The following is a 25,892-nucleotide window of genomic DNA, read 5'->3' as shown; positions in this document are numbered from 1 at the left end:
CCTGGTCATCTCCTCTACCGGGAACATATGTGGTATCCGTATAATCGTCATCATAATCCTCCTGGCCAGCTGCGCTTTCCTCAGACACCTCCTCAAGTGCACCAACTTCAGGTGGTCCACCATCATCCCCATCCACACACGTTACGTCCATACTATCGCCACCTAACTCAGACGTATGAGGTGGTGTACCTGCGCCTTCTTGTTGTTGTTGCAGTAGTGGCTGGGAATCAGTGATTTCACCACCACCACCAAACAACTCCTGCGAAGTGTCAAATGCAGCGGATGTGGTGCTTGTTGTAGCGCTGGTGGCTGCGGGAGATGAGGTGTTCTGTGTTAAATACTCAATCACCTCCTCACGATTTTGGGAAGTGATGGCACGTGCCTTCTTCTGAGCACTGTATTTTGGGGCAGGTCCGCATGAAATCACAGCAACACCATCTCGCACAGCCACAGACCTGCCGGTGCCTGGTGGCCTTCCTCTGGGTCTGCCTCTACCTCTTCCTCTACCTGGTTTGTCCATTTTGTCCATCTCGGGGGTATGCTAGCTATATGCAGTGAGGTGGGTTCTCACTCAACACAACAGGTAGTTAGATGCAGTGAGGTGGCCAGGTGGGTTCACACTCAACACAACAGGTAGTTAGATGCAGTGAGCTGGGTTCACTCAACAGTAAAGGTACTTAAGATGCAGTGAGGTGGGTTCTCACTCAACACAACAGGTAGTTAGATGCAGTGAGGTGGCCAGGTGGGTTCACACTCAACACAACAGGTAGTTAGATGCAGTGAGCTGGGTTCACGCAACAGTAAAGGTACTTAAGATGCAGTGAGGTGGGTTCTCACTCAACACAACAGGTAGTTAGATGCAGTGAGGTGGCCAGGTGGGTTCACACTCAACACAACAGGTAATTAGATGCAGTGAGCTGGGTTCACTCAACAGTAAAGGTACTTAAGATGCAGTGAGGTGGGTTCTCACTCAACACAACAGGTAGTTAGATGCAGTGAGGTGGCCAGGTGCGTTCACACTCAACACAACAGGTAGTTAGATGCAGTGAGCTGGGTTCACTCAACACAAGGCTAGGTATATGCAGTGATGAGGTGGGTTAAGTAAACACAACAGGTACTGGGTAGTTAGATGCAGTGAGCTGGGTTCACTCAACAGTAAAGGTACTTAAGATGCAGTGAGGTGGGTTCTCACTCAACACAACAGGTAGTTAGATGCAGTGAGGTGGCCAGGTGGGTTCACACTCAACACAACAGGTAGTTAGATGCAGTGAGCTGGGTTCACTCAACAGTAAAGGTACTTAAGATGCAGTGAGGTGGGTTCTCACTCAACACAACAGGTAGTTAGATGTAGTGAGGTGGCCAGGTGGGTTCACACTCAACACAACAGGTAGTTAGATGCAGTGAGCTGGGTTCACTCAACAGTAAAGGTACTTAAGATGCAGTGAGGTGGGTTCTCACTCAACACAACAGGTAGTTAGATGCAGTGAGGTGGCCAGGTGGGTTCACACTCAACACAACAGGTAGTTAGATGCAGTGAGCTGGGTTCACTCAACAGTAAAGGTACTTAAGATGCAGTGAGGTGGGTTCTCACTCAACACAACAGGTAGTTAGATGCAGTGAGGTGGCCAGGTGGGTTCACACTCAACACAACAGGTAGTTAGATGCAGTGAGCTGGGTTAACTCAACAGTAAAGGTACTTAAGATGCAGTGAGGTGGGTTCTCACTCAACACAACAGGTAGTTAGATGCAGTGAGGTGGCCAGGTGGGTTCACACTCAACACAACAGGTAATTAGATGCAGTGAGCTGGGTTCACTCAACACAAGGCTAGGTATATGCAGTGATGAGGTGGGTTAAGTAAACACAACAGGTACTGGGTAGTTAGATGCAGTGAGCTGGGTTCACTCAACAGTAAAGGTACTTAACATGCAGTGAGGTGGGTTCTCACTCAACACAACAGGTAGTTAGATGCAGTGAGGTGGCCAGGTGGGTTCACACTCAACACAACAGGTAGTTAGATGCAGTGAGCTGGGTTCACTCAACAGTAAAGGTACTTAAGATGCAGTGAGGTGGGTTCTCACTCAACACAACAGGTAGTTAGATGCAGTGAGGTGGCCAGGTGGGTTCACACTCAACACAACAGGTAGTTAGATGCAGTGAGCTGGGTTCACTCAACACAACGCTAGGTATATGCAGTGATGATGTGGGTTAAGTAAACACAACAGGTACTGGGTAGTTAGATGCAGTGAGCTGGGTTCACTGAACAGTATACAGTAAAGGTACTTAAGATGCAGTGAGGTGGGTTCTCACTCAACACAACAGGTAGTTAGACTTAGATGCAGTGAGCTGGGTTCACTCAACACAACGCTAGGTATATGCAGTGATGAGGTGGGTTAAGTAAACACAACAGGTACTGGGTAGTTAGATGCAGTGAGCTGGGTTCACTCAACACAAAGCTAGGTATATGCAGTGATGAGGTGGGTTAAGTAAACACAACAGGTACTGGGGTATATGCAGTACTGGGTAGTACAATGTGCATCTCCCTGTCACACACACAGGCAGTCAGTCACTGAATGTGCTGGGCTGCTGGCAGTGGCACACACACTATCAATTAGCAAGGCTGTGCATGCAACAAAAGTGTCAGAAAAAAAAATGTACAGGTTGAGCTCTGAAAAGAGCTGTTGCTGGGTGCTTTAAAAGCAATATTAATCAGTCAGGAACAAGCAAAGCAGCCTAGAACCTAACTAATCTGTCCCTAAGAGAAAAAGTCTGCAGCAGCTGTCCCTTTCCTCTCTTTAGCAGGCACACGAGTGACTGTAATGGCCGCCGGAGGCTGCCTTATATAAGGGGGGGTGGGGCTCCAGGGCTTACTGTAGCCTGAATGGCTACAATGTGCCTGCTGACTGTGATGCAGAGGGTCAAAGTTGACGCTCATAGTGCATTATGGGGCGAATCGAACTTCCGGAAAAGTTCGCCTGGCGCAGGCGAACGCGAACCCCCAATGTTCGCCTGGAACCGTTCGCCGGCGAACCGTTCGGTACACCTCTAGTCAGGGATAAAATAAAATTGTCCTAATGTGGGGTTGTTCCAAATAGGAGTATTAGGAGATAATCTATTGGATGGGGTATTACACCAGGAGTGTACAATATTCCAGGCCTCGATTACAACTTTCATGGTTAAAGTTAGAGGATAGGGAGCCTTTAATCCCCTGTACAAGAGCTGAGCGAGAGCCTCAAACGATCCCAAACACGCCGCCTCCAATACTGTAGCTAAATTAGATTGATCCTGAACAAGCCACCAGTGCGCCGTCACCAATTGACTAGCCAGGTAGTATTTGTAGAAGTTAGGGAAGGCAAGCCCTCCTTCTGTCCATGGTCTCTGTAACTTCTTTAAACTAATTCAGGGAGTTTTGTTGTCCCAAATGAAGCTACACATTAGTGAGTTAATTTGCGCAAAGAAGCTTTTATTTAGCCGTATGGGAGAGTTTCTGAACAGGTATGTATATTTAGGTAATAGCTTCATTTTTATAAGGTTAATTCTGCCTATAAGGGACAAAGGGAGGAATTTCCAGCTAGCCAATTTATGTTTGGTTTCTTGGAGTAATGGAAGGAGGTTGTCGTGATAGAAGTCAAGGGTATTATGGGATATCCAAACTCCCAGGTATTTAACTTTGCTGACTGAGTCTAATGGTGTTTGTAGTTGGGAATTTGGAGTAAGAGGAAGTATCTTTGATTTATACCAATTAACATGTAAACCCGACAATGGGGTAAAGGATTCAAAAATAGCGAGCGCTCCCTTTATAGAGTTATTAGGGTCTTCAAGATAAAGCACCATGTCGTCGGCATAGAGGGATACCCTCTCCTCCAGCCCCTCCCCCCCTCACTCGAAAGCCCCTCAAAGAATTGTGTTGGCGTATTGCCATTGCTATGGGTTCAATGGCTATTGCAAAGAGGGCTGGAGAGAGAGGGCACCCCTGCCTAATGTATTTGCATGTGTTTTTTATATGTATTTTGGACCCTAATTGCCTGTTTCTGCATGATAATATTTGCATTTGTCTTTGCATTTTTATGAAGAAGATACCTGAAAATAACACAGGGATGGCATTTATTCATAACTGCAATGTGTTTTCATAATGAACTTACGATAACTACTACTACATTTAAAAACGGGCTCTAGGTTTGTCACTGCCGTGCACACACCCGCCCGCGGCGCACGCACCCGCCCACCGCGAACACACACACGACCGCCTGGCCCCCGCCCTCTGGCTCATCCTGCATCCTGTCCCAACGGCGTTCAGTGCAGGACATGTGCAGTAGCGCAAAAGAACTGACACAGGGACAGCATGCAGGGACACTTGTACGTTATTAGGTAGGATGATGGAAAAACATTAAAATGCAGCATGCAATGCTTTCACCAATTGAAAATAAAAAGCAATGCATGGACTTTCACAATTGTGAAAAACTGAATAAGTGGTAAGAAGCCCTAATTAAAAAAAAATGGATAGTGTAGTGGGTAAGTGCACCACCTTTTACCAGGTGGAGCCAGTATTTACACAGTGAGGAGTTCTCGAGCAAGACTTCCTAATGCCCCAGGGTGGCCTGGGGTATTAGGAAATAATGCAGTTCAGCCATACACTGGACTCGGAAGTGCAACAATATAAAGCCATGCTTTTTAAAGCATGCTGTGCGTTACTGTTGTGCGCGTTTACATTTACAGTGAAGCGTATTTTGTATGAATTGTATGTTGCATCACACATGAAATGCACAATGCGACTTACTTTCCGTCGCTTGCAATCATGTTTTTACAGTGTGAAACTAGCTTTAAAGTGTGCCCGAGGCAGAGTTGGCAGAGTAATTGGGACACAGAGGCATGTTAGATAGTAAATTACATACCTCTGTGTCCTCTTGGCATGCCCTCCCCCTTCCCATATTGCAGACAAGAAGCTTGTCAGCAACTTTGCAAAGGTAGGGGCATTCTTTGCAGGTGAGGTATGCCCTCTCCATTGTCAAATATGCCCCTTCCCTGCCTCTCTGTGCCCATTCACTGCCTCTCCCTGCATCTTGCTCTCCTTTCTGTGGTCTGCAAGATAAGCTCGGGAGCGGCAGTAAGCAGCACTACCTGTTCTGTCTGGCTGCCCAGATTAGGTGGTATGTTTATTTTGCAGGTTTGCCATCATCTCAGGTTCTCTTTACAGCCAGTTATTTAAAAAAAACACATACTCATCAGGTTTTAAAGTATATATTCAGTTAATGTCCTCAGAAGTAGATCTGATGCCAGTTATGTTGACCAGTGATGTAATTCGGCATCAGTCACAATGTCCCATTATCTGCCAATCTGTAATCGATGAGATGCTGAGACCAAACCGAATCTGCAGTGTTTCCCTGCAATTGAGCTGCACGGGGAAACGCTGCCTATCTGTTTGCTGTGAATCTGGACAGCATGCTGCAGTTCTGCAGCACGCAGCCGAATCACTATAGCACAGCACGACTTAGCGATTCGGGCTGGGGCTACGTAGAAGAACAGGAGCCGCGGGGAGAATCAGAAACGTCCGCAGCTCCGAGTGGAAACCAGCTCTGAGACGGGCAATCCCAGGATTTGTTTCCCCCTGGAGGTCTAGCCCTAAGGTTAAATACATTAAAAAGGGCGTCAATCATACATTATGAAGCCTGTTCAAATGTTGGAAAGGCATGAGGATCATGATTAAAGAGACTCCGTAACAAAAATTGCATCTTGTTTTTTATCATCCTACAAGTTCCAAAAGCTATTCTAATGTGTTCTTGCTTACTGCAGCACTTTCTGCTATCACAGTCTCTGTAATAAATCAATGTATCTTTCCCCTGTCAGACTTGTCGGCCTGTGTCTGGAAGGCTGCCAAGTTCTTCAGTGTTGTGGTTCTGCTATGAACTCCCCCTTCCAGGCCCCTATATGCACACTGCCTGTGTATTATTTAGATTAGAGCAGCTTCTCTCTTCTCTCTTATATTTTACAAGCTGGATAAATCGTCCTCTGAGCTGGCTGGGCTTTCACATACTGAGGAAATTCAGACAAGGGCAAAGCTGTTTGCAGGAAGAAAAGAGCAGCCTGAAACTTCAGTGCATGAGAGATGCAGGGGGAAAGAAACACACAATGATCTCTTGAGATTCAAAAGGAAGGCTGTATACAGCCTGATTGTGTATGGATGTATTTTCTATGTGTGGACATACTGTACATCAACCTACTTCCTGTTTTGGTGGCCATTTTGTTTGTTTATAAACAAACTTTTTAAAACTGTTTTTAACCACTTTTAATGCGGCGGGGAGCGGCGAAATTGTGACAGAGGGTAATAGGAGATGTCCCCTAATGCACTGGTATGTTTACTTTTGTGCGATTTTAACAATACAGATTCTCTTTAAGACCCAATAATCCCACAAAGTTTTCCAAGAACCATTGCTAATGTTTGTTTCTGTTGAACACAGGCAGAACATTCAATTTTCAGGATAAAATGCTTTCACATGTAGCAGCAACACTAGTATTGACCATTAACATCTCTTTATTGCCTTGGTTCCCATGCAATTTCTTGTGCACCTATTGTTTTTAGTTTGCAATCTGCACTACACACTCCCTCTTTCAAGTCCTTTCCAGTACAATTTCCGTTTTCATCTGCCGAGGATGTAATCATTTTATCTTTTGATTAGCTGCTGCAAAGCTAGCTACTTGAGGATTGACCGAGGAAGACGATCTACTTCAAGTCTGATTACTGACTGGTTGTTTAGCAGCCACTTACAGAAAGCCCTGTGTGATGTGTGTTTCAGCAAAGCCTAAAGTCTCATACACACACTCAATTAATGTTGCTCTTAAAAATCATTGATCAATGTTTAGGAAATTTAACAGGGAACAAGCACTGTGCAGACATGCTGCTCAGCTATAGCCAGGCAACATGTCCAGTTCTGTAGTGAAGGGCAAAAGGCCGACAGACAGCAAACGAGAGTGGATCTGCTGCAGAGGATCACTAAACAACACTGTGGGCACACATGCCTCCCAGTGGGCGGTTTTGCCGGGCTATCTTGGGTGTGGAGGTTCCGTCCTGTGTACCTCTAGGACACCAGAAAAAGCTTTATGGAGGTAGAAGGGTGGAAGCACTAGACCACCATGGAAAGCTATATGGAGGGGGAAACCACTACATTACTAGAGATGGCCCGAACGGTTCCCGGCGAACGGTTCCCGGCGAACTTCGGTGTTTCGCGTTCGCCAGCGAACGTGAACTTTTCCGGAAGTTCGGTTCGCCCCCATAATGCACAATTAGGGTCAACTTTGACCCTCTACATTACAGTCAGCAGGTACATTGTAGCCAATCAGACTACACCAGGGCAGTTTGTAGGCTAAATTTCACCCAGTTCGAGAGTCTCACCTCTGGCTGGGTCTAAGTGGAGGAGGTAGGAGGATATAGGCAGGCAGACAGGCAGGCGGCTGCAGCTGACTGTGACCACGGTGGCGGGCGGCATTAGGAGGAGCGAGCCGGGCTGCAGGCACTCACTGTGTCTGTGCTGGCGCTGCTAGTCGCTCTCTCAGAGTGAGTCTCTCTAGACTCTACTCTGGCTCTGTCCACGCACACACCATGGGTCGGGTCGGGCGGGCGGCCGTGGTAGTCTCACACGCTGAGGCTGTGGCTCCTCCCCCCGTCAAGCGTGATGTGAGGTCAGGTGGGCTGCCTGTTTCCCCATTGGGCTGCGCCGACGTCTACATGTGACGTCAGGCACAGCCGCCCGCCCCGCACAGTGTGTCGCTGGGAATGGAGTGGGGAGATCCTCATCCCGGGGAGATAAGTTAGGATGGTAGACCCGCCGGCGCCTGTCAGAGGCTGGTGCCTGTGCAATGCACCCTCCCAGGCGTGGCCCTGCCTAGCAGTGACGTGACGTCACATCTTTCTGCCTGGCGCCCCCCCAATCTGTCTCTCATCGGCGCCCCGTTCAGCAGAACCGCCTGAACGGGGCAAGAAACGGCCCTGGACTACACTCCCTCCTGGAGCCACTCCCCCCTTATAAAAGGCAGGCACCGCCGGCCATTTTACTCTCTTGTGTGCCTGCAGTAAATAGAGAAGGGACAGCTGCTGCAAACTCTCTCATAGGGAAAGCTTAGTTAGGCTCTTGTAGGCTTGTTACCTTGCTCCTTGCTTATTCTTATTGCTAAAATAGCACCCAACAACAGCTCTTTTGAGAGCTAATCTTGTTCTTGTGATCTATTTTTTTTTCTGTGTGTCCCACTGGCACTTGTGTTGCATAGACAGCCTTGATAATTCATACTGTGTGTGTGCCACTGCCAGGCCCAGCACATTCAGTGACTACCTGTGTGTGTGACAGGTGCACATTGTAATACCCATTACTGCATATACCTACCTACCTCTTGTTCACAGTACACCCACAGGGCAGCGGCTTCCTGTAACGGCGATATGTATCGCCGTTACTATGGTAACCGAGCCCTGCCTCCTTCCGCATCACACAGAGCAGCCGGAGATACGCTGCTAGAATAAACACATGCGCCGGAGAGGGGAGAGCGGCCGCTGCTAAGGTAATAACAGCGGCGGCCGCGGGGACGGGCGGGAGGGGGAGAAGAGGACGGCACACCAGGCAACGTTCCGCGGCACACTACACTGGTTGAAAAACACTGCCCTAAAAGACTGGAAGCTGTAATTGCAGTAAAAGGTGGTTCTACAAAGTATTGACTCAGGGGGCCGAATAACTATGCACACACCACTTTGCAGTTATTTATTTGTAAAAAATGTTTGGAATTATGTATGATTTTCGATCCACTTCTCACATGTACACCATTTTGTATTGGTCTTTCATGTGGAATTCCAATAAAATTGATGCATGTTTGTGGCAGTAATGTGACAAAATGTGGAAAAATTAAAGGGGGCCGAATACTTTTGCAACCCACTGTACAGCAGGGCCTTGAAAGTCCTCATTTTGGTGACTACCTCGGGATGTGCATGCCATGCCTGCTGCCTTCCTTGGATGTGTGGCCGTTCCTGCTCCTTTGCCCACAGCGTGCCTGCTGCCTTCCTTGGATGTGTGGTGGTGGTAGCCGTTTCTTAGGCTCCCACTCCGGACTGGAATTGAACCAGGATTCCCTGGCCCTTACCCGTGGTCACTCACAATGGCAGACTTGCCCTCTATAAAATATTCTCGTTGCAGGTACTGAACAGCAAGCAGAACAAGTATTTAAAAAATAGATGTAATCTTTAACAATGGCAGAGAAAGAACCATTGAAAGTTGATAAGGCAGTCAGACATTACCTGACATCACTGAGTGAGGACGAGCAATCTCACCATGGTGCGCACCAGTCCAGCATGGCCGTCACTACACAAACAGCTGTTTGCGGTGCGTTACAAAGTGAGTTTGGTGTGTCAGTGTGAAGCAGTACTCTAACTACACTCCCTGATTGATGTATACACATGCAAGATGTTTTAAAACACTTTAGGCCTGCAATTTAGCATTCAATGTGATTTCTGCCCTTAAAACGCTGCTTTGCATCCAATCTGGATTTTTCCCGGGGACTTTTGGCATGTATCCCACTCTGCCATGCCCCCTTCCAGGTGTTAGACCCCTTAAAACATCTTTTCCAACACTTTTGTGGCCAGCATACATTTTTCTAGTTTTGAAAGTTCGCCTCCACATTGAAGTCTATTGCGGTTCGCGAAAGTTCGCCCGACCTGGACTTTCGTGGTAGGTTCGCGAACCCGGTCCATCTCTATACATTACCAGGAAAAGCTATGCGGGTGTGGGGGGACCATAGTCTACTGGGAACAATTGGGAGGGGGACCTCTAGACCACTAAGGAAAGCTAAATGTGGATGGGGAGGTCATTTAGGGACTAATGTGAGTGGGAGGGGGAACCACTAGACCACCAGGAAAAGCTACACAAGGATAAGTAGACCCCTACACTACCAGGAAGTACGGGGAGTGGGTAGTGGGACCACTAGACTGCCAAGAAAAACTTCATAGGAGGGCAGCCCTTAAACTACCAGGGAAATCTATAATGGGGGAGGAGGGACTGCTAAAACACCAGTTAAAACTGTAAGGAGCACAGCATGGGGATCACTATGATGCAGGGTTGCAGACCGGGTTGAGAATTGATGGGTATAATCCATTTAATTATCTTTTGAGGAACCCCTGTTGATGTGCCGCCTAAAGATGTTTGGGGAACATGTCACCTAAATATTTTTTTGTTGGGAAAATGCTGCCTAGCTATGTTTATTGAAAGAAATGCTGCTAATTATGTTGTTTGGTGTAAATGTTGCTAAATAATATGTTTTGGGGAATAGTCTGCAGAAATGTTTCTGCTTAAATATTATCTAGAAAATACAGTATCTATCTCTTAATGTCTCCTATCTTTGGTATTTTGAGCCTGATCTTTTCTTCAAGGAGAGGAGCCACAACACTGGTAGGTTCATATACATTTGAATCTGTCCACTGGATCTAATGACCATATCCACTTTTTTTTGCAGCGATGAGCCATGTGGCAGGGACATGTTTTAGTACTTATTGTTCCTGACTCCAAAAGTCGGGAGGTAAGCTAGATTTTTGTACCAGACAGCCCAGACCAATCGTTGCTGAGTTGGTTTTTTTTTTTGTGTGTACATGGCTTAAAGGACAAGTGAAGTGAGAAGAGTATGAAGGCTGCCATATGTATTTCCTTTTAAACAATACCAGGTGCCTGGCAGCCCTGTTGACCTCTTTGGCTGCAGTGGTATTTTAATCACACACCTGCAACAAGCATGCACCTGATCTGCTGCATGCTTGTTCAGGATCTATGGCTAAAAGTATTAGAGGCAGAGGATCAGCAGGCCTGCCAGGCAACTGGTATTACTTAACCACTTATGCCTCCTGGACGTGGTGGCCACTTATGCCTCCTGGACATGGTGGTCCAGGTGGCTGCTGTGCTGCGGTTCAGCGCTTCGGCACGCTCACACGCCTGTGCGGCCCCCCAGGTAGCCCAGGGATCAATCAATGGGAACATGGTTCCTGTTACTTGATCCAAGTCCCCAGCAGAAAAACCGATGGCTTCTCATCAGAGGCCACGGTCTTTCTGAAAAAAAAAGAAAAATTCTGTCCTCTATATGCTTCCAGGAAGCTAGGAGGACTGGAAAAAAAAAACTCACTGTGGCCATCTTGTAGCCAAATAGTAAAACTACATCTACATACATTTTTTAGTACACTAAACACACATTATTACATTTAAAATTAACTGTTTAAATATGCATGTAAAGAGTGTATATTACGACCATTTTTTAAATTATAAGCTTGTAAATAGTGATGGACGCAAAACTGAAAAAATGCACCTTTAATTCCAAATAAAATATTGGCGCCATACATTGTGATAGGGACAAAATGTAAATGGTGTAATAACCACGAGAAATGGGCAAATAAAATACATCGGTTTTTATTATGGTAGCATGCATTATTTTAAAGCTATAATGGCCGAAAACTGAGAAATAATGAATTTTTTCCATTTTTTTCTTACTTTCCCTGTTAAAATGCATTTTGAAAAAAATAATTCTTAACAAAATGTACCACCCAAAGAAAGCCTAATTAATGGCGGAAAAAACAAAATATATTTCAATTAATTTTGATCATTAGTGATAAAGTTGTTAGCGAATAAATGGGAGGTGAAAATTGCTCTGTTGCATAAGGTGAAAAATCTCTGCGGGCTGAAATGGATAAAGGACCACTGTTGCGAAAATCTTAAAATTTCAAATATATGTAAACATATACAAATAAGAAGTATGTTTCTTCCAGAGTAAAATTAGTCATATGAGGTACATAACTTTTCTCGTATGTTGCTGTCACTTACAGCAGGTAGTAAAAATCTGACAGACCCGACAGGTTTTGGACTAGCCCATCTCCTCATGGGGGGTTCATACAGATTTCTTTACTTTTAAAATGCACTTATCGAATGGTAGTTGCTCCATCCAACTGCCAAAAAAGTGTACAGTGAGCAGGGAGGCTGTCCAGCATCTTTGTATAAATCTTTTTCAGGCAGTGTCTACTCTTTATAAAGAATAAAGGCCATGGTGAGAATGCCCTATGGAGAGATGGACTAGCCCAAAATCTGTCTGTAATGTCAGATTTCTACTACTTACTGTAAACGCCAGCAACATAGGAGAGAAGTAATTTATGGCTCATTTTACTCAGGAAGAAACGTACTTCCTATTTGTATGTGTTTTAAATTGTAAGATTTTTGCGACGATTCCTTCTTAAGGACCGCTCCATGCCAATAGTTGGCACAGCCCCAGGACTGCACGTCGATCGGTGTTAGGCGGTTCTGGGGCTGCCACCGCGTCCACGACTATTGGCATGGAGCGGTCCTTAAAGTGAACCTCCGGACTAAAAATCGACCCAGCAGCACTGAAAAGGCTTTGTGTTCCTTTAACAGTTTCACAGCATCAGAACTTTGTTTCTCTTATACAAGCCTCATCTTTAGCTGCACAGAAGAAAACTGCCCGGGCTTTTTTCCCCTGATGCTGTGCAAAGCATGATGGGATTTCTGATTTTGTTGTTCTCGTTCTGCTGTTTTGGTGCAATTTTTTTTATTTTTTTTTACATTTTGAATTTGACATTTAAAGCCTAGCGTGTGCAGCTGGGAGGAGTAATCAGGACACAGGATAGTTGGAACTGTGTCTCCTGCTCCTTGTCACCTCCTTTCAACCAAAAAGATGGCTGTCCCCATGACAAAGATGGCAGCCCCCATGAATCTCAAACATTTGCCTGTTCTTTTAAAACGGGGTGGGTAAGAGATTATATTACCTATGTATTCTAATTAACATAACTAATGTAACTTGATGACAGTATGTTTGTTTAGGCTGAAGTTCCGCTTTAAGAAGGACGTGTTTTGCAGGAGAGCACGCGCATCCCCGCTTGGATGACGGAGCTCCGCTCCGCCATCAGTCTCCCAGCGGCGATCGCCGTCTATTTACTGTGTGCAGCACTGCGATCTACGCCAGAGCTGTACTGGGGACAGTGGTGTCACTCGGCTGTCCCTTGGGGAGGCAAGACAGTGATCCGCTGTCATAGGCTGAAGCCTTTGACAGCCGATTGCGTTGATTGGCTGGCGGGGGGAGGGAAGGATATTTAAATAATAATAAAAAAAGGTAAAATTTATTTTTTTTAAAAATCAAATAAATATTTACCCCAATAAAATAAACATCCTGGGAGGATCATTGCCCACCAACAGAGAGCTCTGTTGGTTGGCAGAAAAGGGTGGGGGAATCACTTGTGTGCTGAGTTGTACGGCCCTGCAGTGAGGCCTTAAAGCTGCAGTGGCCTATTTTGTGAAAAAATAGATTGGTCTTTAGGGAGGTTTAAGCCCATGGTCCTTAAGTGGTAAAAACAAAATAATTATGGCAGCCTCCATATCCCTCTGGTTTCAGTTTTCCTTTAGGCTGGTTTCACAGTGGGACGTTAAAGTCCCACATTACAGCAGCCAGTAACGCAGCCTAACTCACAGCACTGTAAAATCAATGTGCTGTTTACAGTGCACAGGTTGCGTTACATAGTAACGCAGCACGTTTAAACAAAGTGCTGCATGCTGTATGTTATACTGGGCTAAGCCACGTTAGACTATTTGCACATGCTTAGTAATGCTGGAGGAGGAGGTCTCCCCTCTTCCTCCGCCGCCAGCCACATGGCTAATTAATATTCACTGCACTGTGAAGACTCGTGGTGGGACTGTAGTGTTGTCCGGATCATGAACGAATCGTTTATTTGATCCGGATCTTTTTTGTGAGTCGAATCATCCGGATCATCACAATGAAAGATTCGGTTCACAGGATGTCTGTCTGGAAGAAACTGGAACATACAGAATGTACAGTGCAGGGAAAGTCCTGTCCTGCTAGTCATTTCACCCAGTCTGCTTCCCTAGTAAAATGATTCAAATGATTCGGTTCAAAGATCCGGATCTTTTCAATGATCCGATTCAAATGATCCGAATCCTTAAAAAGATCTGGACTTCCTATCACTAACCTTGAGCGGCTGCTTTGAGAGCTGCATAACGCAGCTCAATCTGACGTCCAACTTCAACACCACCATGCGTTGCGTTTGGGGCACGTTATGCGACCATAACGTCCCCTAAAACGCAACATCTTGGTGGGAAAGTAGCCTTAAGGATGGAGATGCAGCCTACTACAATAGTCCATTTGTGACAGACACAGTGGTATAGTTATAGAGCTATAGGCCCCAATGCTAAATGTACACGGCCCCTCCCCAGCACTATATGTATAATAATCACATGATACCAACTACCAGAGGACAGCCACTGCATGTTAGAGGTGTAAACATGAAAATAAATGGTTTATTAATGATTACCACTATTCAAAGCACATGTTTAGGTGATCATTACCAGTGACTGGACAAGGGCCCCTGCACAAGGGCCCCATGCAGGCCCCTTAGATCCAGAGACCCTGGTATGGACACTATTTCTACATCCTCTATTGCTTCTGGACAGGCATATTTTTCAAATAATACTATTTTGTCCACTAAGGTTTTTTTTTATTCTACAGAACTAGAACCACAGATTAAATACATTTTAGGCTGGACATAATATATATGACAAAATAAACTTGTTTTGCATCTGATTACATTGATAAACCAAATCCAAAGAGGCGCCGTTAATAAATAACATCTAGAGCAGGGACTGTCTCTCCACATGAGGGACAATTAGGAGCTGTTTTTAGTTTTACCTCATAAATTGAAGTTCAATCAATAAATCCCAACATTTGCTTTACAGAAAACAAGGCTTTTGCTGGGGTTGTACTCTTTTTGGTTTGCACTGAGGACATAGGTCAGCCGGGTCACCACATACCCCCATGTGCAGCGAGGAGGAGAGACAATTCCCAGGTCATTTCCCTCTGTGTATCAGAGATCATTTGTGAAGAAGGTGAACACGTGCTACCAGGAAAGCTGAGCACACACAAGTGTTTTCTAACACTGGAGAATGTTAATGATCTGGCAAATCTGGAATTGACTTTTACAAATGTGTCTATTGTTGTATGTCTTAACTTGGATCTTAGCAGTATGTAGTGTTGCTGAAAGGGTAGTAACTTAGTGGTGTTATGCAGGGACATACCTATAGCCCCCATGATGAGGGCAGGGCTGGCGCTGCCATACAGGCAAAGGGGCAATTGTCCCAGGGCCTCTGCACTCTGTAAGGGCCCCTGCACTGCCAGACCCTGCTAAGTGGTCTCCACCCACTTATCCCAGGGGCCCCTGCACTGCCAGACCCTGCTAAGTGGTCTCCACCCACTGCTCCCCGGGGCCCCTCATCGGTAGCTGCATTGATCACTCACCTGTCCCAGAGGGTAGTGGCTGCACCGTCCATACAGTCTTCTGCCTCGCTGTCTGCCTCTTCTCTATGAATAATGAATAAAGAAGGGCTGTTACTTAAAGTGTTAGAGAAATATATAAATCCACCTTTACTGTAGTTCACATAGAAAACACAGACCAACCAATTAAAATGCCTGTCGTTTTTTGGAGCACTCCCATTCATCACCCACACATATTGCTATCACTCATACCCCACTCAAGTACTGGTACACTCATACCCCACTCAAGTACTGGTACTGTAGGCCAGCTTGTTATCCACTTAAGGACTGGCTGAATTTTCAATGATCTGTGCTGGGTGGGCTCTTCAGCGCCCAGCACAGATCAGGTGGCAGGCAGGGTGATCAGACTCCCCCCCCCCTTTTTTCCCACTAGTGGGATGTCCTGCTGGGGGGGTCTGATCGCCGCTGCTGCCTTGTGCCTAGCCTTGTGCTTCTCCACAGCGCTATTCCCCCCTCCCTCTCCTTCCCTCCCTCCCCTCCTCACTATAGGCGGTACAGGACAGCGATCCGTCCTGTACCACCTCAGATAGGCTTCAACCTATCAGATGCCGGCGATCCCCGGCCAATCAGAGGCCGGGGATCGCCGATCTCCTTTACGGCGCTGCAGTAACAGCAGTGCCGTACGATGTAAACACCGGATATTACTTCCTCGGGTGTTAACATTTAGCCTGCGAACCTCCGATCACGGCTCGCAGGCTAAATGTAAACACCCGGGGAAGTAATCCCCGGTGTTTACATCGTACGGCGCTGCAGTCACAGCAGCGCCGTAAAGGAAATCGGCGATCCCCGCCGTGAACTGACAGGAAACTCATAGAAACCCACATGCGACCAGCCGCCGCCTATCGGCGTCGGCTGGTCGTTAAGTGGTTATATTGAGGAGGAGAGAGGCTATCTACTAGTGCAGGGAGATAGAGGAGGCGTGGCTTTATTATGGCTTGCACAGTCGGTATGTCATCCCAAGTTATCTCACCAGTCCTTGATAACGGAATTCATCTACAGCAGCCCTCTTTTATTATGAACAAATCTCTTGGGCTGCAGTTCTCTATTTCTGTCTTTTGCTCCTTATTTTCAACCTACATATTACATTTGCAACAACCCCTCTTCCATGTCCAGCCACCCCTCAGCCAGCTGCCACCCAAGTCCTGGGCCTTTTTTTCCTTTACAGAAATCTAGCCCTGATCCTCTTGTCAGCTCTTCAATGCAGCATGTCAGTGTACAGCGGCGTTCCTTCCTAGGCTTGTCACGTGACTAGAATGCATGTCATGTGGCGCTGGGAGCCTACTAAATAATGCTGCTATACCCTTACAGGCTGCATTGCAGAGGTGACCAGAGGATCCAGCTCCAATGGTGAAGCTTTTAGTTTGGCTGGAGGGCGGAGAGGAGCTCCTAATGCTGACTAACTGCAATGACACGCTACTGGATGTACCATTGATTGATATGTATCCAGGATAGATCTGATTGCTATGATCACTGATTACAGTAACTTTGCCCTGAATAACTGTTGTTGTTGAATTGTAGAATATTTTGCTATACATCCACACCAGGTATTTGGTGTATTTAGGAGTGTTACGTTGCCACAGTCAGCTGTGTCGATCACATCTTGGTGCAATGTTACATTCCTTTTTATAGGGATTGTTTTATACACACTGAAATGCAACTTTTGATATGAAAGTTGCTTACTCTCTCCCTCCTGCTGTTACTTGCAGCTGGTGATATATCACCTAATTCCGGGCCACAGCCTGCTGCCAGACAAGCATCCCCTGCTCGTCTGCTTGACACTAGAGTTGAGCCGAAATTTTCGTAATTTCGCATTACTATAATTACGCATGCGAAATTTGCGATTACGATGCGAAATTACCGTAGCGAAATTGCCATTAAAATCGTAATTGAAAATACCGTAAGCGTAATTTTCAACGCAAAATTTTGCGTTTCGTTCATGCCGTAATTTCGCATTAAACGCTACCGTAATTTCGCGTTAAACCGTAACGCTCCGTATAATATAAAAAAGCCGCCGACTTTAAGGGTTAATAGCAAAGCCCCCTTAAATGCTAAGAGCCTCAAATTTGGAGAATATATTAAGAAGATCAGGAGGAATAAGAGGAAAATTTTTTTTTTCAAAAAGACCTTATAGTTTTTGAGAAAATCGATGTTAAAGTTTCAAAGTAAAAATGTATACATTTAAAAACCCGCCGACTTTAACGGTTAATAGCAAAGCCTGCTTAAAGTTTAGGAACACCAAATTCCTAGGGTATATTAAGGGGATCAGTGGGAATAAGAGGAAAAATTTTTTTTTCAAAAAGACCTTATAGTTTTTGAGAAAATCGATTTTTAAGTTTCAAGGGCAAAAATGTCTTTTAAATGCGGAAAATGTCAGTTTTTTTTGCACAGGTAACAATAGTGTATTATTTTCATAGATTCCCCCAAGTGGGAAGAGTTTTACTTACTTCGTTCTGAGTGTGGGAAATATAAAAAAAAAAACGACGTGGGGTCCCCCCTCCCAGACCTCTTTAACCCCTTGTCCCCCATGCAGGCTGGGATAGCCAGAATGCGGAGCACCGGCCGCGTGGGGCTCCGCACCCTGACTATACCAGCCCGCATGGTCCATGGATTGGGGGGTCTCGGAAGGGGAGGGGCAGCCAAGCTTTCCCCTCCCCCTCCGAGCCCTTGTCCAATCCAAGGACAAGGGGCTCTTCTCCACCTCCGATGGGCGGTGGAGGTGGAGGCCGCGATTTCCTGGGTGGGGGGTTCATGGTGGAATCTGGGAGTCCCCTTTAAAAAAGGGTCCCCCAGATGCCCACCCCCCCTCCCAGGAGAAATGAGTATAGAGGTACTTGTACCCCTTACCCATTTCCTTTAAGAGTTAAAAGTAAATAAACACACAAACACATAGAAAAAGTATTTTAATTGAACAAAAAACATAACCACGAAAAAAGTCCTTTAATATTCTTAATTAACCATTAATACTTACCTGTCCCTTTAAATAAATGATCCCACGCAATATCCTCGGAAATGTTCTATCAGTTACAATGTAACAAAGTTATTACAATGTAACAACTTTGTTACATTGTAACTACGCCGCACCCGACGTCACTCGCCGCTCACCCGCCGCACGGACCCGACAGAGCTCTGAGCTATATAGCTCAGAGCTCTCTAAGCATCTTTGTATTTGGGCTCCAAGGAGCCCCATTGGTCCTTAGCAGACCAATGGGGTTCCTTCTGATTTGAAGGAACCCCATTGGTCTGCTAAGGACCAATGGGGCTCCTTGGAGCCCAAATACAAAGATGCTTTAGAGAGCTCTGAGCTATATAGCTCAGAGCTCTGTCGGGTCCGTGCAGAACGCTAAGTCCCCGCCGGCTCCGCTGCCCTCCCCGCCTCTCCCACATGTCACCCACATGTCACCCACATGTGGGTGACATGTGGGTGACAGATGTGGGCGGGGTGGACAGCGGGAGCCGGCAGGGACTTAGCGTCCTGCAAGGACGCGTAAGTGTATGCGGCGGCTGAGCGGCGAGTGACGTCGGGTGCGGCGTAGTTACAATGTAACAAAGTTGTTACATTGTAATAACTTTGCTACATTGTAACTGATAGAACATTTCCGAGGATATTGCGTGGGATCATTTATTTAAAGGGACAGGTAAGTATTAATGGTTAATTAAGAATATTAAAGGACTTTTTTCGTGGTTATGTTTTTTGTTCAATTAAAATACTTTTTCTATGTGTTTGTGTGTTTATTTACTTTTAACTCTTAAAGGAAATGGGTAAGGGGTACAAGTACCTCTATACTCATTTCTCCTGGGAGGGGGGGTGGGCATCTGGGGGACCCCTTTTTAAAGGGGACTCCCAGATTCCACCATGAACCCCCCACCCAGGAAATCGCGGCCTCCACCTCCACCGCCCATCGGAGGTGGAGAAGAGCCCTTTGTCCTTGGATTAGACAAGGGCTCGGAGGGGGAGGGGAAAGCTTGGCGGCCCCTCCCCTTCCGAGACCCCCCAATCCATGGACCATGCGGGCTGGTATAGTCAGGGTGCGGAGCCCCAGGCGCCCGGTGCTCCGCATTCTGGCTATCCCAGCCTGCATGGGGGACAAGGGGTTAAAGAGGTCTGGGAGGGGGGACCCCACGTCGTTTTTTTTTTATATTTCCCACACTCAGAACGAAGTAAGTAAAACTCTTCCCACTTGGGGGAATCTATGAAAATAATACACTATTGTTACCTGTGCAAAAAAAACTGACATTTTCCGCATTTAAAAGACATTTTTGCCCTTGAAACTTAAAAATCGATTTTCTCAAAAACTATAAGGTGTTTTTGAAAAAAAAAATTTTCCTCTTATTCCCACTGATCCCCTTAATATACCCTAGGAATTTGGTGTTCCTAAACTTTAAGCAGGCTTTGCTATTAACCGTTAAAGTCGGCGGGTTTTTAAATGTATACATTTTTACTTTGAAACTTTAACATCGATTTTCTCAAAAACTATAAGGTCTTTTTCCTCTTATTCCTCCTGATCTTCTTAATATATTCTCCAAATTTGAGGCTCTTAGCATTTAAGGGGGCTTTGCTATTAACCCTTAAAGTCGGCGGCTTTTTTATATTATACGGAGCGTTACGGTTTAACGCGAAATTACGGTAGCGTTTAATGCGAAATTACGGCATGAACAAATACCCATTGTAATGCGAAAATTACGCGAAAATTACGCTTACGCGAAATTTCGCGAAATCCTTCTTCATTACGATTATGTACTTACGGCCATAATCGTAATTACACTAATTACGAAATCGTAATTAGGTCATTACGCTCATCTCTACTTGACACACTTCACAGCCCTCTGTCCACAAATAACCTAAACATCCATCCTCGACCCAACCTTATTTCTATCTATCCCACCCACAAACACATGCTCCCCCTACCCTGCGGTCTCTGGAATTCCAGATCTGTCCGCAATAATCTTACAGCAGTCCACGACCTCTTCCTCTCCAAATCCCTCACCATCCTCGCACTCACCGAGACATGGCTCACCCCCTCTGACTCTGCCGCAGAGGCTGCCCTCACCTATGGTGGACTTCACCTCGGTCACACACTGCCAGACCAGACAACAGGACCGGGGGAGGGGTGGGTCTGCGACTCTCCCCATCGTGCACCTTCCGTGTCCTCACTCCACCTCCCTCCATACAATTCACATCATTCGAGGTCCACACTATCTGCCTCTAGAATTCCTTCTCACTTTCAACCTCCTCAAAGAAGGCACCTGCAAACTAACCCGCCCACCCCCCCTGGTCGTTGGCAGTGAGACCTACGCAAGCTCAACCCTAGTGTCCTTGCTGACCCCCTCCATGCCCTCTCCTCCACTCTCCCCACTCTAACCTGTCCTAATCTTGCTGCAGCTCAGTATCACCAAACTCTCTCATCAGCCCTAGAGAAAGCTGCTCCCCCAATATTCTGCCGCAACCGCCCCCCCCCTAACACCCAGCCCTGGCGCACTACCCACACTCGTAATCACCAGAGGGTAACATGCGCCACTGAATGAAAATGGAGGAAAACTAAACTTATCCAGGATTTCCTACAGTACAAGACTAACCTGCTGCAGTTCCACACTGCCCTTACTGATGCGAAGCAGGAATACTTTACCAAGCTCATCGGAGCACAAGCTTCCAACCTCCGCGTCTTTTTGCCACTTTCAACTCCCTGCTTAAACCCACACCCCCACCGTTCGATTCCTCCCACTCTGCCACAGATTTTGCCACCCACTTCACCAACAAAATTGTCTCCATCAGTCAGAAAATATCCAATCTTCAATCTTCACCTCCTACCTCCTCCCAACCAGCTCCTCCTCCACCCTATCCTCCCCTCACCTCCTTCACTACTTCTGATGAAGTCAACCACCTACTGCAGACTTCCCATACTACAACCTCCCCCCTTGACCCCATCCCTTCTGATTTACTCCAGCCTCACTTCACGGATTTGGCCCCAGTCCTCACTACCCTGTTTAACCTCTCCCTAGCCATAGGCACCTTCCCCTCAGACTTCAATCAGGCCACTGTACTACCCCTGCTCAAGAAACCCTCCCTCAACCCCCCACTACCCTCCATCATGCCGACCTATCTCCCTCCTCCCCTTTGCCTCAAAACTCCGTTAGCATCTGGTTCACAAACGCCTGACCCAGTACCTCAATGCCAACTCACTGCTACACCCACTGCAATCTGGATTTCGGCCTGCCCACTCATCCGAAACCGCTCTAACCAAAGTGGTCAATGACCTTGCCCTAGCTAAAGCTAAAGGTAAATACTCCATTCTCCTCCTCCTTGACCTTTCAGCAGCTTTTGACACAGTAGATCACTCCTCCAGTCCCTCCAGTCCATGGGCATTCACGACCTCGCCCTGACCAGGCTTTCATCCTACCTCTCCAACCACTCCTTCACGACCTCCTTCAATGAGTCCTCATCCACCCCCAACCACCTCTCAGTGGTAGTCCCCCAAGGCTTGGTCCTTGGCCTCCAACTGTTCTCCCTATACACATCCTCCATTGGCAAGGTTATCTCCTCCATGGGTTTTAACTATCATCTCTATGCAGATGGCACCAAGATCTACCTCCACACCCCTGACATATCCCCCACTACCATGGACAAGGTCTCCTCCTGCCTATCAGCCATCTCCTCCTGGATGTCTGCTAGGTTCCTGAAACTAAATCTAGACAAAACGGAATTTATGATCTTCCCACCCCGGCCATCACTAAACCTCCTAGATGTGCATGTCACTGTTAACCACTCTACCATTCGCCCTACCTCTCAAGCCCGCTGTCTGGGAGTCACCCTGGACTCCGCACTCTCCTTCACTCCTCACATCCAAAAGCTCACAAAGTCCTGCAACTTCCACCTTTGTAACATCTGCAAGATCCGCCTTTTCCTGACCTCTGTCACCACCAAACTCCTCATCCATGCCCTCATAATTTTCCGCCTTGACTACTGCAATGACCTTCTGTCTGGTCTCCCTATGACCCAAATAGCCCCGCTGCAGTCCATCATGAATGCGCCATCCAGAATTATCCACTCCTCCCATCGCTCCACCACCGCAGCTCCCCTCCGTGAATACCTCCACTGGCTTCCTATCCAGTCCAGAATTAGATTCAAGATACTATGTCTGACCTACAAATCTGTCCAACCTACGTTTCCCATCTCACTCAGAGGTACACACCTAGCCGCTCACTCCGCTCCTCCAATGAACTTCGCCTACCCCCCCCTCCTGCATCACCCAGTCCCATGCATGCCTCCAGGACTTCTCAAGAGCTGCTCCAACACTATGGAACTCCTTACCTCCACCCATTAGGGCAGCCCCCTCCTTCAACATCTTCAAGAAGGCCCTCAAAACTCACCTTTTCACTCTGGCCTATCCCCCCTTACAAGTGCTCTAAACCTGCAGCTGAACTCTGATCCCCTACCTTTCATGTCCCTACCTCTCCCTCTAGATTGTAAGCCTATGGGCAGGGTCCTCCTTCTTTTGTGTCCTACCTGACCATGCACCTCCATTACTGTGCACCCATGCTATGCATTTGAGTGAACTCAAATTGCCTAATCTCCATGCTCCCCTCCAGTGACTGACTAAGCATTACCTTGTACTCATACTGTGCCGCGTGATCTAGTTTTTCTTGTATTCCTGTATTGTCATATTGCTGTATGTCTCCCCTAAATATTGGTTGTAACCTAAACTAATGTCCAGCGCTGTGTAATATGTTGGCGCTTTATAAATACAATAAATAAATAAAATAAATGTTATATTTTGAGCTATAGTGACGCAAGTTTTGGCATTTTAATTTTTTTTCCTTTGACATAGCTTATTTAGAAAAATGCCTACTCCCCAATAAAAATGTGGGTTTTCACTTAAACAAATCTACCTGAGTTGTGCAGCATTATCTTTTGAGATGTATGCATATAGAATAATATAAGTAAGCTTAAAGAGAAACCGTAACCAAGGATTGAACCTTATCCCAATCAGTAGCTGATACCCCCTTTCCCATGAGAAATCTTTACCTTTTCTCAAACGGATCATCAGGCTGATATTGTGGTGAAACCCCTCCTACAGTGTGATGTCAGCACCAGGGTCCTGACATCACACTGCGGGAGCCTTTTTGCATTGTGGGAAATAACAGCTGTTTCCAATTGCCAAAAATGCATCATCTCTATCCACAGACATCACCTGCCAGCAGTAAAGATGTCACCATGTGGGGGGTAAACACAGTGAAAATGTTGCCAAATGATAAATGTCAGAATGTAAATCAGGGAGAGAAAACATTTTACAATGGTCAAACATTGACTAAATCATTTATAAATAATGATTGTAAAAATTAAGCACTTTTTTCATTACATTATTTTCACTGGAGTTCCTCTTTAAATAATGTTTGTCCAATTTCTTATTATTGTATAGAACTGTGAGGACTGCCTTTTCCTTTGTATAAGTGCACTTTAAATGTGTTGTCATTAGTGTTGTAATAAGCAATATCATGCAACAGATATGATAAATTCCCTATGGTGTATATTACTACACAGCTAAACCAGTCACAGTTGAATATTAAAAGGAAGTATGTTGACTCCCCTGTTGACTATCCTCTAGGACACAACTGATAAGGGCCAGAGTTTGTTTTGGACTGTATCCCAACCCTGGACCAAGGGCAGATAATAGTTTCATCACAACATGAAATATTCCATTTTACAATTCACAGGTAGATATATGGCAGGTCTTTATAATATCTTCCAGTCAGAGCATTTTGGTGTCATCTGTGTGTGAGCAGTGAGCACATCAAATATTTCAGACAGACAGTTTTTTAGTCTTGCTGTTGTGTGACACAGTCCAGGATCTGCTTTAAATTCTTTTATTCCATTTTTAAACTGCACTTAAAGTGACAACAAAAAGGCACAGTGAAGATCTGGAGCCATGAAAACCATCATTGCAGCATACTCCCGACATCTGGGTGGTAAGTTGTCCTAACATGCACTTTACATGAATTAGATGCCTGCAGTCCGGTCATTAGCCAAATACAAATACTCCTCCACAAGGTGTGATACATGATCCTATTGATCAATCCATGTAGTGAGAGATTGACAAGTGTGTTTATATACCTCAGAATAAGATGACTCTACTTTTTGGTAATAAAGATCACCGTTTATTTGTTCATCATATTTATAAAACTACAGAAAACTTTTAAATATCACTTTTTCCATCTGATATATATATACAGTATATATATATATATATATATATATATATATATATATATATATATATATATATATATATATTCTCCAATGTTCAGAATATTACCGTGTTTATAAAGAGGTAGATTGACTTGCTCACTAAAGGAAATCTCCTTTTCAACATGTTGAGAGTTTAAGCAGCACAGTAAAGAGGGGAGAGTAGAGTGACGTTTTCTCAAATAGTTGTTCCCCACTTGAGGTATTTCTTCCCACCTTTTGGTCACTTCAGTGCACGTTTATCATTTTGTTTTGTTTTTTGTTCTTCTTTTTTTGTTCTTACATTTTTTTAAACACTTTTTGAGCTTTAAAGGGAACTTTAACTGAGAGGGATATGGATGTTTCCTTTTAAACAATACCAGTTGCTTTGTCATTCCTGCTAATCTCTTTGGCTGCAGTAGTGGTTGAATCACACCTGAAACAAGCATGCAGCTAATCCAGTAGTCAGACTGGATTAGCTAGGATATTTGCAGTAACGTTTCTCTGCTTTTTCCGGTATCCTTCTCTGTGAAAAATGACAATTCTCTCCATTATAAATCTGGTGTACAAATGTGGTGAATTGTTTTGAAAACTGTTGAGTAAAAAGGTATACGCAAATCAAGATTTTCTTTACCTTAATAAACAGATCTTTTATGATGAGTGTGTTTTCACTCTTAAACAAAGCCATCTTTCAAATAATCAGTTTAATGATTCAGGCACAATGATCAGAAGCTAAATTGTTATTGGACTTGTGTGTTACCCCAAACAAAATGATCATTCAACGATCCTGCAAGTTCCTGTTTCCATCAACTCTTTTAAGAGAGCCTACCACTTTAAAGATGCAACCAAAACTAAATGTAGTAAGCCTTTTTTAAGCCTTACAGAAACAATTGTTCTGTTGTAGAAATGTATTGCATAGTGTATTGCCAATTTAAAGAAATCTAGTTTGACCATTGAGACATGTTTACCCACCTACTAATGTATAAAATATGTGAGAAGATACCATGTAGCACAGATAGAAGGATCGGGTGGATGCGTCTAAAATATTGATGACACCTTTCGCAGGTCATGGCTCACTTCCTCAGGCTAATACAAAAAAAATGCCTTAGCAGAATAAAGGGGCCCATACACTGGTCGATTTCAGCCATCGATGGATCGATCGGTTCTATAGATTCGATTGATCAGAAATCGATTTTATCAAATTCCCAGATCGATCGATTTGCGACCGATTTCGATCGATTCGATCTATCTGACAGGGTGGAAAATCTAGGTCGCTCTGCTGTGGTCAGCAGATCGATGGCCCATTGAGTTGCAGTGGATCTA

The 25,892-nt window shown here is 45.4% G+C and overlaps 1 protein-coding gene across 2 annotated transcripts in view; it reads left to right on the top strand.

The window, feature by feature from the left end:
- Positions 1-24,035: 24,035 nt before the first annotated feature.
- The window catches only part of LOC137527171 (diacylglycerol O-acyltransferase 2-like), a 102,151-nt gene continuing 100,294 nt past the window's right edge, over positions 24,036-25,892 (top strand). For both annotated transcript variants that reach the window (XM_068247645.1, XM_068247644.1), the window contains exon 1: positions 24,036-24,313. In XM_068247645.1, the coding sequence (XP_068103746.1) occupies positions 24,274-24,313 (40 nt within the window). In that variant the 5' untranslated portion in view covers positions 24,036-24,273. The remainder of the gene's footprint in view (positions 24,314-25,892) is intronic.

This window comes from Hyperolius riggenbachi, chromosome 8, assembly GCF_040937935.1.
Source record: "Hyperolius riggenbachi isolate aHypRig1 chromosome 8, aHypRig1.pri, whole genome shotgun sequence".
NCBI lineage: Eukaryota > Metazoa > Chordata > Amphibia > Anura > Hyperoliidae > Hyperolius > Hyperolius riggenbachi.
The sequence above is the reverse complement of the archived record's forward strand: the minus strand, read 5'-3'. Positions and strand labels throughout refer to the sequence as shown.